The following is a 15,128-nucleotide window of genomic DNA, read 5'->3' as shown; positions in this document are numbered from 1 at the left end:
CATTGATGAAGCCTGATTTATCTGGAGCATTACTTGATAAAAGTAGGTCACAATGACTACTTTTCATTCTCCATTATGAAGTTTTGTCTTTTATTTAACAGGTAGACGAATAATTCACTTTCTGGTGGCAATAGCATCAATGATGTTCTGCAATTTTCATTTTTTGTACTGCTTTATTTGCTGCATTCAGGTGAAACTTTAGTTATTATAGTATGCATGATTGCAGGATTCAATGCTAATTTCTTAAAACGTTGTGTCTAAAATTTAATCTGTCATTACTTTTTCAATCCAATATATTCTTCCTGTATCGAGGGAAATAATACCCCTCTGCCCACCTTGTCATTAGCAAATAGAATTATATAGGTAAGATTGACATCAGTAATGTGAAGATTACTTTTATGAAATTCTTTTTTTCAGAAATGTAAATTATAAATTGGGTTACAGGAAAGACAGACTTTCAAAACCTCTTCTTGTGATAATGTATAATCTAGTTATAATTTAATAGTGTCATTTTTTGAAAAACTTTCAATTATATTTGTGATTTGTTTGCAGGTGTCCTTGCTGGCCATGACAACAGGGTCAGCTGCCTAGGTGTGACAGAGGATGGTATGGCCGTTGCTACAGGATCCTGGGATAGTTTCCTGAAAATCTGGAACTGAGGCTTAATGTTTGACGATCTATAAACTATTATGAACTACTGATAAATTCAGGCCTCAATCGCAATAGTCATCAGTCTGATATCTGTGGAAGATAGTGCATTGATTTGCAAGTTACATAGACCTAGGGAGAACAAATTTCCAGTGGTTTTACTTTTTTCTTTTTTCTTTGGAGTTGATCATTATTATTCATAATCTATGCTCCTTGTTTTATCAGTTTGTGCTCATGATGTGAGAAGTTCACATTACTTTTGACTTTATTGTCATCACCAGTCATCTAAGGCAACGTGATTGCTTGTGTTTTTTTTAATGGACACCTGTACCAGATAAAAGCATAGGGCCAAATTCAATGTTAGAGGGATCAAAACAGTTCTTAAGTGCAGTACAAGAATTAATTGCAGAGCTTTGTCTGATTCCAAACACAATTAAAAGCAAACAATAAATTGAAAATTTTCATTGGTGTTTCAACAAAAAAAAAAGGTTATTCTGGGCAAACGAGTTGTGTAACTTGCAGATCTTTACGAGTACAAGTGATTTTGAGTGATATTTTTAAGATATTGAGTGACCTTTTACTCATGCCATGATTTAAGATATTGAGTGACCTTTTACTCATGCCATGATTTAAGCTTCTGTGACCAACCAGATTGACTCGACAACATTTATGCAACAAGGAAACAATCATATAGCAATTCTGCAGAGAAAAGAAGCTTCTTGTTTGGAAAACTGTGTTGAATATAGAGAGGGAAGAAACAAGGAAATTACAGGAACTTCTTTGTACCAACAAGTCGAGTCGTTGAAAGGCCAGGAACAAATTGTTCACATTCTCTTCATACACAGAAAGAAGGCTGCATTTCTAGATTAATAAATGGTTGATGCAAAATGTGTAAATCTGTAATTTATGAAATGCATTTCAATTGTTCTGGATCATGGATGGGACGAATCTTTAGTATGATATAATGAACTTTCACCCAGCCAGTACTATATTCATGTATATTTAGATGACCGCTTATAGGTCCATATTGTGTGTGCTGTATTATGTCTGTATTATCATGGCTATATTTGTATGGTCCGCTTAATGAATGAATCTTTGTGATGAATACATTGGACATGTTCAGCCTCTGTTTCTTCACCATTTGCCCCCATTGTGAAAAGCAAAGTAGAAGGGAAAATTACTATCATTATTATTGTACAATTGCATGATTTAATTAAATGGATCAGTTGTTACTATTCATTATTAGAGCTGTTCCAGTAAAACATAAATGGGACCCAATGAAGGCACTTTTAATGTAGGGTATTTGGTCAGAGGTCACTTAAGAATTTTCTTCTCATTTTAACTCTGTGAATTCAAAGTAACCAAGCGTATATTTTCAAAAAACTGCCTTCCCAGGGTACTATGCATGTTTAAATGGTACAGCCCTTACTGACTGTGCAGTAAAATGATCTGAAATTCCTACAGAAAAAAAAATGGATCTGTCGGTATTATTGAATTTGCCATTATGTTGATAATTTGAATTGAAGATATGAAATGTGAGCAGCCGTGTTTAGAGCTAGAAAACGGGTGACTTCGATGTATGGAAGCCCAAGGTTTATACCTTTGAAATAAATTATGGTACAGGTAATATTTAAAGCTGTATATCTATATGGAGTGAAGGTGGAGCACTGAGTTTAAAGAGAAAGTGATTCGCTGATGACCTAGACATAATCAGACATAATGCCCGGTTGCCATATGCACTCTCTTCAAGTTGAGTCTGACAGCAAACTGCATGGACTTAGATCTGGTGCCAGCAAATTGGGGTTTGTGAAGTTTGCAGTGTATATGGTTAATTATTTCTTGATTGTACAATATGTAATGTCATGTCATACTGGTTAGTTGAAGGAATGATGTTAAATTGTCTCAGCAGATGAAATAGTGATGCTTTTTCTGATACATGATCTTTCAGAAAATCATGTACATGTCTCCGAGTCTAGGTATTAACAAGTATAAGGATTGAATTACATTCAACTTTGGACAATTGGTAAAGAAGGCTTTATTTCTTTTGTTAAAGAAAAGAAGAAATTTGTACTACATTATATATTCAGTATTAAAGTCGTGCCATTTGAGGCAAATCCTAATTTTTATACAGCAATTATTATCCTTTTAACAATTTTTAGCGATTTTTACATTCTCCACTAATTTTCCATCGAGTTGTTAGAACCCTCTTATAAAGTTTGGTCCATTAGGTAAAAATGTATTTCTAAGGTACGTTCTTTTTTACCCTTCACCTATATGTTGAAGTGCAATAGACTCTCATTGATCGGACGCTTTCTAACTTGAAAGGGAAATGTATTGATTCTTTTGGAATTTCGTAATGGTTTGACGTTATTGTATTATGTCTGGTTCATTAATGGTAGTAGTTATTGAGGAAGATTTACAAAATGTGACAAGATTTACAAAATATGGTGACTTTAATATATGTATTCAAAGGCCTTGATGGCTGCAAAGCATGTCTGAATGAATTACATTGTACACATATTGAGGCTTTCTCTGTGCATGGATGTGGGTGTGTAAGATCGTTTTAGTATAACTGGATCATGTGTGTAATGTTTTTTTAACTTTTTCATATGCTCTGTACTAGTCTTAGTGTTTCTATCAAACATCAGAGTAATAGCCAGGTACTTCTTTTAATGACAGTCAAATATTCGGTTCATGCCATATGATTACTTTTCCAGAGTAATAGAAAAACATACCTACAACTACATGTCTTTCTTATAAATTTCTTTTCCCATGTCATAACACCACAGTACATGTAATGTTCATTTTATAAAACTCGTCATTATAGTATTATGGAAGTACAAGGCATAGCTGACTCATTTTTACAAGACTTCCACAGTTATATTTTGCTACTGTTTTCTTTTCACCCAAGTTTAGTGTTGTATTTATTCAGGAGAATATGTTGAGATAGGTGCATGGCACTCCAGCTTGTTATTCTTTCGGCAAAGGAATAAAACACTAAACAGCTTGACACTCGGTGAAAGGGAAGTAGTTTTGTGTGTCCAAATATATTTAGTCATGGGAAATAGTTGATAGTAGGGGAAAACGTTTTTAGCAAATAGGGATCACATTAATAAAAAGAAATACATAAAACTGTAGATTTAAGGAGAAAAAGGTGAAAACTAGATACATTTTTTTATATTAAAAACATTACAAACCATATAAACATTATTATGTGTAAGAAATGTACATCGTGGGTATTGATATAAACATTTAAAATATGGGCCACAGATCTTCATGTTTGTAAGTTTATAATTTATGAAAGATTGTCAACTGTTTTGACTTGTCAGATTATCTTTTTTTTTGTACATCCAATTTATATCCCAAATTTTTATCCCAAGGAAATTACTGGTTCTCTATTGTATCATAATCTTGACATGTACTGTACCCGAAAGATCTGTACAAATCTATGGATTGAATTCCTAAAATGGCTGAGTACAGATCTTTGCATATATTTATCAATTTTGTAGTGTCGCACATTATTTTTAATTTATTCTTATTTTTTTTCCTCCCCCACAAATTGTTGTACATAACTATTGCATTTAAATATCATACAATTCAAGTTATTGTACTCTGTACTGCCCAGCATTCAGTGGGGTGTCTCTGGATAAAGTCTAAAGTGTTGACCAGACTTTTTAAGAACACAAAGTTCATAATGAAATCTGATTTCAGATATTAGGACATTAAAGATGTGATCTTTTAGGAAATTTCGGATATAGAACAATTATTCAAATCCAGTGTTGGAGATACATTAAATGAGAAATTGTTTACGTGATGTCCACACTAAGCCATGCTTTTTGGTAAGATTCTAAAACGAAATACACTATCATTTTGCATTCATTAGTATTATAGGCAACTAATTAACAGCTTGAAAGTTAATTTCTTCATAAAATCAAGTCCCCAAAAGCCTAGATTCAGCATTTTATCTAGAGACATGTAACTCGTGAAGCTGGGCACAGTAGTAGAAATAACTCCATACATGATGGGACTGAACCTAGGATGTTCTGGGTCAGTCGGTTCATCAGTCTGCTAAAGCAGTCACATTTAAGTGAGTTTACTATAAACACTGTGTAGCTGTTTTCATTTAGTCAATAAAGCTACTTGTCGAACAAAATTTGTCTGTTCTATTTGTTTTCTAGGTCCAGTTGTGTTGATGGTAGGAGGTCTAGAGTAGCAGTGATTGTACATTTGATTTATATGGCTGCAAGCACGAGTTGATCCTGGAGCTATTGCAAGCATGGTTAATAGTAGTTACATCCCATCAACAACATTATTGATATTTGCTGCTATGTGCCTTTACAGAAAGAGGGGGGGGAATATACTCTTGCATTTATGTGTGGCCATTCATTGCATGTTTACATCATTAGAAAGTATCACTAATTGGGTGTTCTATCTTCAAGGGCAAGGACACTAGTACAGTAAAACCTTGGCTTGCAAGTATCTTGGTCTGCGAGTGTTTTGCAAGACGAGCAGATATTTTAATAAATTTTAACTTGATAAACGAGTGAGATCTTGTAATACGGGTGTTTGTATACGGCTTTGTCTACTAAGAGTCATGTGATCACAACTGAGCCGATGGTTCTTCTCTTTCTTGCTGCGGGATTGTGGGTAATCGTCTCCCATGCTTGGTCTCAATCGGCATGCCTCGTATAGTCAACATCCATGCAAGCATATACTGTTTTGTTGTGACTACGTGTGTGTGCGTAAAGCATTTTATTATTTTGTGTCCAAGTGTAGTGACTGTTCTTTACTGCAACAATGGCCACCATGAAGAAAAAGGTTGAAAAGGAAGGCGGTAAGAAGAAGAAGATTACGGTGGAAGTAGGTATTTTGTATTAATCATTTTTGTATGAATATTTTTGGGTTGTGGAACGAATCATCTGAGTTTCCATGATTTCTTATGGGGAAATTAGCTTTGATACACGAGTGCTTTGGATTACAAACACGTTTTCGGAACGAATTATTCTCGCAATCCAAGGTTTTACTGTATTTCAAATTATCCATCACACTTGACTCAATTGCTTTATAACTGTATAGCCTTTCCATTTAAGGAATAAAACTTGGTATACCATACTTGTAAATGATTAGAAAGTGTCATGTACCTAATTTGGGATTTAATCTAAATGCAGGGTTTGCATGGTCGTTGAAAGTCATTGAAACATGAGCACCTCATTTCAAGGCCTTTAAAGTCAGTCATGGAAAGTCATTAAATTTAAGAGATTTATCATAAAAAATAAAATTTTATGGAAAATCTTTGGAGTCATTAATTTTATAGTGTGTTTGGACAGGAAGTACAGTTTGATTTTCCGTCATCTGCTAGCCTTTCCTCTGTTAGCAGAATCTACAGTAGGTAATCGCGTATCATGCGTAGCACCTCTTTCACATGACGTCACTAATGTATGCACACGCTTTCACTTCACAGAGTTTTAAATTTTCCACTAAGCAAGGAAGGTTCATTTGTTTTTGACATTTTTGAACAAGCGATCTTAGGACAATGCTGGGGAAATGTACATTAAGCGATAGTTGGTTACGAGACAAAGACTTTATTAAGTGGCTGAAGAAAGATGCAACTTCGCAGCACAGAGCGCTTTGCATAGTTTGCAACCACTGATATCGCATGAATGGGCATTGTGGCTCTAACTAACCACGCAAAAGGAAAGAAACACTTGCAACTCGTGAAGAAACATGAGCCCTCTGTTTTGATGGCGGCGTTCATGTCAGCACATAAAACATCTAATTCTTCATCATCACTGTTGTCTGCCTCAGAAAAGCCGGTTTCAATTTCAGTGGGTTTTGCAACTTCAACGGCTGGCAATAGTGGTGCAGTTTCAGTGAGAGGTTTTATGCAAAGCAGTGATGTGCTGAAGGCAAGATAGTATGGACTTTAATAGTAGTAAACAGTCATTATAGTTTAAATTCATGCAGTGATTGTAGTACTAGATTTAATTCAATGTTTCCAGACAGCAAGATTGCTCCAGCAGTACAGTTGCAGTGAAAGGAAGACTGCCTGCCTTACAACTTTGGCAGCACTCATTACCTCAAAGCCCAACTTTAAAAAAAAGAGTCAGGGAAGGTGCTAATTATGTATTGTATTTTGATGAGAGCTTGAACAAAGATCTGCAGATGGATTTATATATTTGGGATAGAGACACCGTCTCCTCACACTTCTATGACTCTTGATTTTGGGCATGCTACAAGCAGATGATATTTACAACCAGTTTAGCTCGATATTTACAGGCCTGGGACACATATATTTCTAAGCTTTCCATTGAATTTCCCAAATGTAAACTGTCGCGTGTATCAAATCATGCAGAGACTGAAAAGCAGATGGTTACTTCAAACAGGCAGTTGTGGGTTGCATGTGTTACATAATGCTTTTTGCATAGGATGTACTGCTGCAGGATGGGAGATTGAAGGTTTTCTCATAGTCTCTTTAACCTCTTGTATCATGCACCTGCACGTCGAGAAGACTTCAATTCCATTACAGGGTCCACATTTTGTAAGCATAGGTAAGTTGAATAATTGTTTGCATTTTGATTTCAAATTAATTTCCCTCTGAAGCACATCAAATTCCCCCACGACGCTCCCCGCACTGCCAATCTGCAGAATGCCTAAAGACTAGTGAACAGATAAGAAGGCAGCAGGGCCGACAAAGGGGGGGGGGCAACTGGGGAAATATCTCCGGGGACCGGGGCCGAAAGAGGGCCTGGGCCGAACAACACTTTTTTAATTTTATAAAAGAAATTTTTTGTTTGACCAAACTCGGAGAGGCCCGGGTGTTTCTTACCCCAGGGCCCATGATCGCTCTCTACGGCCCTGGAAGGCAGTGCTACTAATTCAGTTAATGTTTACTGCTGTAATTACCTTTCAAAGGGGGCCCCGAGTGGTCTAAAGCGCTGTCCGTTACGGATCACTGCCATCTCACCTCTGTCTGCGTGGGTTCGAGTCGCGGATTCGGCCAATGTGGGTATGTGAGAAAGCTTGCCAGTAGCTTCTCGAGGGTCGGTGGTTCTTTCCGGGGATTTCCCGGGTTCTTCCTCCACCATTAATACTGGCCGCCATGTATAGCCTATCGTGTGCTGAAAAATGGCGTTAAACAATACAGCAACAACAATCTTTTAAAAATCACTCCCTCTGAATGCTACTCTGACTGAATTTCATTGAACAGTTGTTTCTTCTTTCGGATGGACAGGCCACTGTAGAAAGAGGAATCTCCATAAATAAGCAAGTTACAATAGAGAATCTTTCTAAAGAGTCCCTTGTAGCACAAAGGATCACTGTAGACCAGCTAAGAAAAGCTGAAGAAGTAGAAAACATCCTAATCACAAAGAACCATCTTTTGTCAGTAGGTGGGGCCCGGCAAAAGTATCGGCAATATTTAGATTAAAAGAAAGAGGAAACAGAAATATCTGCGAGAGGGTTGAAGCGAAAAATAGTGATGGAAGAAATCGATAATTTAAAGTCCAAGAAGCGTAGACTAGAGGAAGATGTAAGCAGCCTTTTCCAGGCAGATGAAATTGACAGACGAAGCTGAAGAGAAAGAACCATCAACGCTTTTGTCACAATCAAATGGGCTCAGAAGGAAAGGAAAAGAAAAAGAAGACCAAGTTAAGGCACTAGAGTTAGAGAAGGCACAGAAGCTAAAGAATATTGGCTAACATTCTGTGACCAGTCATGATGAGTTTATTATAATTTCCTTTTTTATTATATTATTAGATGTATTTATTCCTGCATTGTTTTGTTATTTGTTTCTTGCATGTGAATTAGCAACTGAAGTTGAACACTTGATACTATGCGTAAACATCGAAAACTGAAAGCTGGTCATTGAAAAGTCTTCGAATTTAAGTTCTCCTGATCTGTATGAACCCTGTCATGGCGGAACTCGCGTGTCCATTTTCTTTTTCTTTTATGAGTCATCATTAATATTCATTAAATGTTGATCCCTTCTGCGCCAAAACTACTGAGCAAGGTGTGAAACATTGCAGTTTCATGCTGAAGACTAGTTTGCCCAGTAATGTCACGGTGGCGATCTTGGAAAATCTTTTTACAGCTATTCCTCCTTATCAGAATGGGTCGTTTCATAAATCATTAATATTCATTAAATGTTGATCCCTTCTGCGCCAAAACTACTGAGCAAGGTGTGAAACATTGCAGTTTCATGCTGAAGACTAGTTTGCCCAGTAATGTCACGGTGGCGATCTTGGAAAATCTTTTTACAGCTATTCCTCCTTATCAGAATGGGTCGTTTCATAAATCATTTCTTTGGTATACATATTATTCTAAATGAAAAAAGTAATGAACTATCTGCCATTTCTGCCATCTTGAAAATCTTGTCGTTACTCCTGCTAAGGCGATATCTTTTGTTAGGCATTTCGTTCTTGTGGAATATGGGCTCGTCTCGTGAAAATCTCTTGACGAATTCAATAACGAAGGAGGTCTGTATATTGAGGTGATCTTGCATCTGACTGGCTGACCTTTTTACCATTCTGGCGGCAGTTTTATGATCCAATATTGATAAAAGCTTTGAAAATACATATATCGTCAGGGTCTTTGAAAATTTCGACAATGTGTGAGATGTATAGGCGATCGGCATTAAGAGGTTAGTGTTAGGACTGGTCGGCCTAGTGTCAAGATAATGTGACTGGTGGGACATCATGCTACGTATCTGCGGCATGATGTCCCAGTGCTAGAAATCACTATAAACTGCTACACTGTAGACATCGTAGCGATATGACGAAAAAAAATCCGAATCACACACACACGCTCGTCCTGAGACATTATTATATGTGGATTAGGCTGTGAGTGGACGAGCTGATATTATAGTTAAAAGCGATCTTAAAGAAAATTAACTTAAAGCAGGCTTTAGCACAGCAGAACTTAAAATATTGCTACGTGTGTCTGATGCAACTAAGAAAACAAATGGGTGCACTGATTTCGGGGCAAATGTGCGCCTGCAGGATAGCATAAACTATGTGAGATGATGTAATAAAGATCAAACTCTATTTCAAAGTTATACACATCTGCTTGCAAAATTGTTGATGTTTATTTTTCTTCTTATATTTACATTGTTCCAATAATATACGTTTATTTAAAGAAATTTAATTTGAAGAAGAAAAAAGTTACCATATGACATTTTTTAATATTTGGAAATAGGTTCTGTATGTTTATTGAAATATAATTTGACAGTTGCTAGTATTGCCATGTTGAAGTGGCGTTCGGGTGTCTTGAGTGGTCTAAGGCGTTCGGGTGTCTGAGTGGTCTAAGGCACTCGCTTTTACAGATCGCTCACATCTCACTTTTTTGCACGTGGGTTCGACTTGAGGCTCCATCAACGTCGGTATGTGAGAAAACTTGCAGTAGTTCCCCATGAGTCGTTGATTGCTCCCTTGTCCTTCCTACACTAATTGTACGGGTCGTGTGCTGCAAAATGTCAATAACTCCGCAAAACCAAAAACCGAACCATGAAGGAAGTGCTTGCAACCCTTGACATTTGGATATTATCTTGTGTATTGAGCGTTAATGTTTTGACATTTTTAGCATTTGGAAATTTTTAAAAAAATACTCAAATATGTTTTGATCCTGAAACACTTCTAGATTTAATTACGAAATCAAGAAACCCATAACCTTTAAAAAACAAAAAAAATGTTAATTATAAATTCAGATCGCTCGCATGAAAACTATAGACCATAGCTTAAATCTTCATCTGTAAATTTAGTGGCCGAGTGGTCTAAAGCGCTCACCGTTCCGGATCACTGCCATCTCACCTCTGTCTGCGTGGGTTCGAGTCCAAGGCTCGGCTAGCGTGGGTACGTGGGAAAGCCTGCCAGTAGCTTCTCGTGGGTCGGTGGTTCTTTCCAGGATTCTTCCTCCACCAGTTATACTGGCCGCCACGTATAGCCTAGAACAACAACAACAACTGTAAACTTGACGGTTAAAGCTCTTGAATGACTTCGATTATAAGCATGATGCTTTTATCTTTTGGAAAGAGTTTTTATCAGACTGGTGAAATAAGTAAAATCAATATGGTACAAGTCTGGGAGATAATTCACGTAGTGTTCTTGCAAATACTACATAGCTTGCTCAGTGAAATAGTCAGCTGTTATGTAAAATGATAAGTGATATCAGCCCCACTTAAGTCTCTTCTTGTAGTTCCACTAGCTTGTAAGCATGGCAACATAAGCAAGTATGAATTTATTTTTGTGAAACGCAGTTTGATGGTGCATAAATAACGTAGTTTCCCCCTCTCCAACCACCGAAAAACAATTAAAACTGAGATTTATCCAAACTTTGCACTTGAGTATATCTTGAGTCTGAAGTTAGTTAATTTATCATCTGTTAGTAATATCGGGTTTCACGTCAAAAGACACGACAAAAAACATTTTGTTGTACTGCACTTACATGTATCTTGTGAGCATGTTAACTCAAAGCAAATATTTTTCTTACCATATTTGGTATGTTTGAGGTTCTTAAGGATATATGTGAGAGAGAGAGAGAGAGAGAGAATATTCTGCATTTTAAAAAGAGAGCAGACGAAATGGTCTTGTCGTGGAATCCGAGATCGTCTTTTCAGTCAGTAGATCATTCTGGGCACACGAAGTGAGTTTGAGGCTACATGGCGAAATGTATATGATCGCGTGTTAAAGTTCGAGTTTAGATCATTTTGCTCCTCACTTATTCATAGTGGCACACAACATGCTATGTAATTCGATCATGAAAGACACTATAGCAATCGGTGAAGCATAGGTCACAATGACCAAAATTGCATGATTTACGATTGTGTTATTCCAACCTTTGAGTTATTCTTGGTTGTAATTAAGCACATTTTGCAAGTAGGTAAAATGTTCATATTGCAAGAAGTTGAAACAAAATACATTCATTTATATATTTTGCTGAATCACTTACCTATGGGCTAATTTCATTTTTACGTGGCAAATTATATATCAGTAGAAACAAACTTACAGTTTCTGTATACGACTATGGTTGCTGTTGTTCGGGTGAGGGGGTTCTAGTTATATATACTGAATACTTCCTTAGACATTCTGAGCTTGCAATTTATGTTGAAAGCTAGATACCCTGCAATTTACAGTGTTGCATAAAATCAAGCGACAAAAAGGTGCAAGACTTTATATTTGATTTTCGTTTTTATTTACAAACCGTCTAAACAATAAGACATTCAATTTTTAAAAAATCACACTTTACCGAAGAAATACGCAGGAGTGTTCCACTGCGAATTTTCGAACAAACTCCTATGTCATAATTGGTAGCTTATAGTTCCAAAGTTTTTTCTTTCACGAATTTACTTGGAAAAAAAACTTCATTGCGTTTTTCATTAACAAAACCCAACTCTTTTCATTTGCGTGGCTGCTGACGTCATAAACCACCTTTAGGTGCATACCTTCACCACAGAACCTTTATTCTTTTAAGAGAGCTACTGATAACAGCTGTTATTTTTGGGAACACTATAGCCGTTATTATCAAAGATTAAACTTACACATTGGATCATATTGCTTGGAATATAAGGTACGTAAGTATTTTTTTTTTAAATATTATTTTTTATAACTAATGAAACAAATCCTGATCCAGTCTCGCTGATTGACGTCAGTGCCAACCGGCTTTAGTCTGACTATCTTGTGAATTAGCTTGGTTACTGTATGGTGCCAGTATTAATTTGATTGACATACGAGATAGAAAGTTAATTTGGCCTTTGCATGTCGGAAATATATATGTAATTTGATTCAGTTATGCTTATCAACGTTAATGATGAGATCCAGATCGGCTTTTCCACGAGTATAATTAACCTGATATGTAATTTAATCCTGGAAGTGGAGCAGATTTGGTCAAGGTTTACAAGCTTACGTACTTACGGATAATAAAAACCAATTAATATCAACTGATTCCCAAGGCGGAGGTGATTCGATTTATAAAAACATGAGTGTAGCTGTGTCAAAAATCGGAGTTAACTGGAAAAGAAAGAAAAAACGCAGCGCTATCACTGTAGTATAAAAAACGAGGTAAATGAATTTCTTTGGGTTTCCATTAGTAGTTTTCTCAAAGGGTTTCGTTCACAGGTTTTGCTTTTTCGTATTTACTATACATGTAGTAATTAAAATGTTCCAAAGCAGGTTTTACTTTGCTGAAAGTCCGATCCTATAGAACCATGCGTTTTCTATAACATCGGTAAAAGTAAGCGTGCCCGCTTCGTATGCATAATTTCCTTTAATCTTCCGAAACCGAGCAGTGTGTGATGGAAGAGGCGGGAGACTGACAGCTGTGCGCGACTGCTAATGTGGGAAGTTGATGCTGGATGCAGGCTAGTTTTAAGATGAAAATACCAACATACTGTGTTGCATACAACTGCTAAAGCAAAAGTGTAAAGGGTCAGGAATTAATTTCTTCCGATTTACTTTGTGATGCACCAATCTCAAACATCATTATATATTAGTATCAAAAGTCATTACAGTAGACGTTTTTAAATTACCAAAACACATTTTCGACATGATATTTGTCCATTAGTATTACTTTATTACGCGCGCGTGTGTGTGTGTGTGTGTAAATGGGCAGTGATGCTCTCATTGCTGTTACAGAAGAGGATTGGATTGGGATAACTTTCCTATTTACTCTTTTTAGCAAGTGCCATCACAACTGCCCAAATTGTAGAGCTCAAATATTTGCACAATCTGCATAAATAATAATAATAATAATAACATAATAATAATAACAATGACTTAGTACCGCGCTATATCTTTAAAAGCGAGTTTGATTACCTTGGTGAAACTTTTGAGAGAGAGAGAGAGAGAGAGATGTATCACCTTCATGACGGCGTAGGTGACATCGTTATCTAAGGTAAGATTTTATAGCCGAGTTGTTGAACGTCAAAACACAATACAGTACCTTTCGTAAAGCGAGACAGTACTTATTTAAATACTTGGGCTGGTAGTGTTATGTATGTTTATATTGTGTGTTTAGTTTTTGTCCATGGTTGTCAGTTGTAATGATCATTTATAAGCTAAAATCTGTTTTTAAATAGAAATATGTTATTTACTTGAGTTTGAATTCTAGTCTCAGCCTTGATTATGACCTTAGAAGGTTCTAGAAAAGAACCTGTTCACAGTTTGGGGTAATGTTCCGCTGTGATGTATTGCGACATATGTCTCGATGAATGTGTTGCGACATAGAGTCTTTGGAATGTATATAATGATGGAAGAAGTAACAATTATTAATCCCTATTTCTGTTACTGTTCTTATTTTATTTTCAGTCTGCAGAAGTATTAGTTTTGTACTTAGATTTAATTTGAGATGAATACTTTATTTAAATTATTATTTTTATAATTACAAAGTGTTCATATGACTGTTTGTACTAAACAATATTTTGGAATTATTGTGAATTCATTCAAAGACATTTTGGACAATGCTACTGTGATACATCAAGACACTTCAGCAAATTCAAGGCTATTGGTACATTCAAGACCCGGAATTCATTCTGAACACTATTTTTCTGAACTTGGGACAGAACGTTTTTGGATTATTTGGGATTTAATTAATAATACTATAAGTTAATCTGAAATTTTCATAACTTAGAAACTTAAGTTGTTTATTAAGTTTAACAAAATTGTTTTAGCTTCTTTCTGTTACTTGGTTTAAGACCATATAGTCGTATCAAGGACACTGACACAAAAGGACTTGATAAACCATAACGATAGGTTTTACCAAAATATTCTGGAAAATAAATTTGGCATACCGCAACCAAGAGAAAGATTATATATGACTGATTATGCTTCACCACTAGAGTAAGCGATACTTCAGAATATTAGTCTCATTTAAGCTCCCACCCACCCATCCACTTTCTCTCTCTCTCTCTCTCTCTCTCTCTCTCTCTCTCTCTCTCTATATATATATATATATATATATATATATATATATATATATATATATATATATATATATATTAACCTCCTTTCATGGCATTACAGAGGAAATGCAATGCAGAAAGAATGCAGACGCTTCCTAAAGTTAAGCTCCTGTGAAGTGCTGGGGTATATATTGTTGTTACCTTTGTCCATCCGTCCTTCTGTCTGTCCGTCACATCTAGTTAAGATTTGCATTTAGGTGGACTTTTCCAAGAACACGTTTCTTATTGATGAAAGCATTGATCCGTTTTTCAGCACTGGTCTTCGCGATGTTTCATTTGAAACTGCACCTCTTGAGAGTAATGACGGTCAAGGAAATTAATGTATCTGTTTTCTAATGTTATTCTTTTATCAAGGATATTATCTCACCACCATAATGACGGAAAGCTTAAAAAGGAAAAGTAAAATGACTTTGGTAACATTCGGTCAGAAAGATGTTCAAGATAACTTGAAGTCTGTGTCACTTAATATCTTTGCGCTTTAGAGCAGAGGGTTGATGGAATGGACCATTATCAATACTTGTCTTTAGATTGC

At 36.1% G+C, this 15,128-nt stretch overlaps 1 protein-coding gene across 1 annotated transcript in view; it reads left to right on the top strand.

Moving 5' to 3' along the window:
* LOC149781495 (guanine nucleotide-binding protein subunit beta) overlaps positions 1–4,801 on the top strand; it is a 62,412-nt gene extending 57,611 nt beyond the window's left edge. Inside the window, exon 9 of the mRNA XM_089935577.1 lies at positions 553–4,801. Within this exon, the coding sequence (XP_089791703.1) occupies positions 553–659 (107 nt within the window). The 3' untranslated portion in view covers positions 660–4,801. The remainder of the gene's footprint in view (positions 1–552) is intronic.
* Positions 4,802–15,128: the final 10,327 nt, after the last annotated feature.

This window comes from Sinohyriopsis cumingii, chromosome 15 (genome assembly GCF_028554795.1).
Source record: "Sinohyriopsis cumingii isolate HCF-2022 chromosome 15, ASM2855479v2, whole genome shotgun sequence".
Classification (NCBI taxonomy): domain Eukaryota; kingdom Metazoa; phylum Mollusca; class Bivalvia; order Unionida; family Unionidae; genus Sinohyriopsis; species Sinohyriopsis cumingii.
The sequence above is the reverse complement of the archived record's forward strand: the minus strand, read 5'-3'. Positions and strand labels throughout refer to the sequence as shown.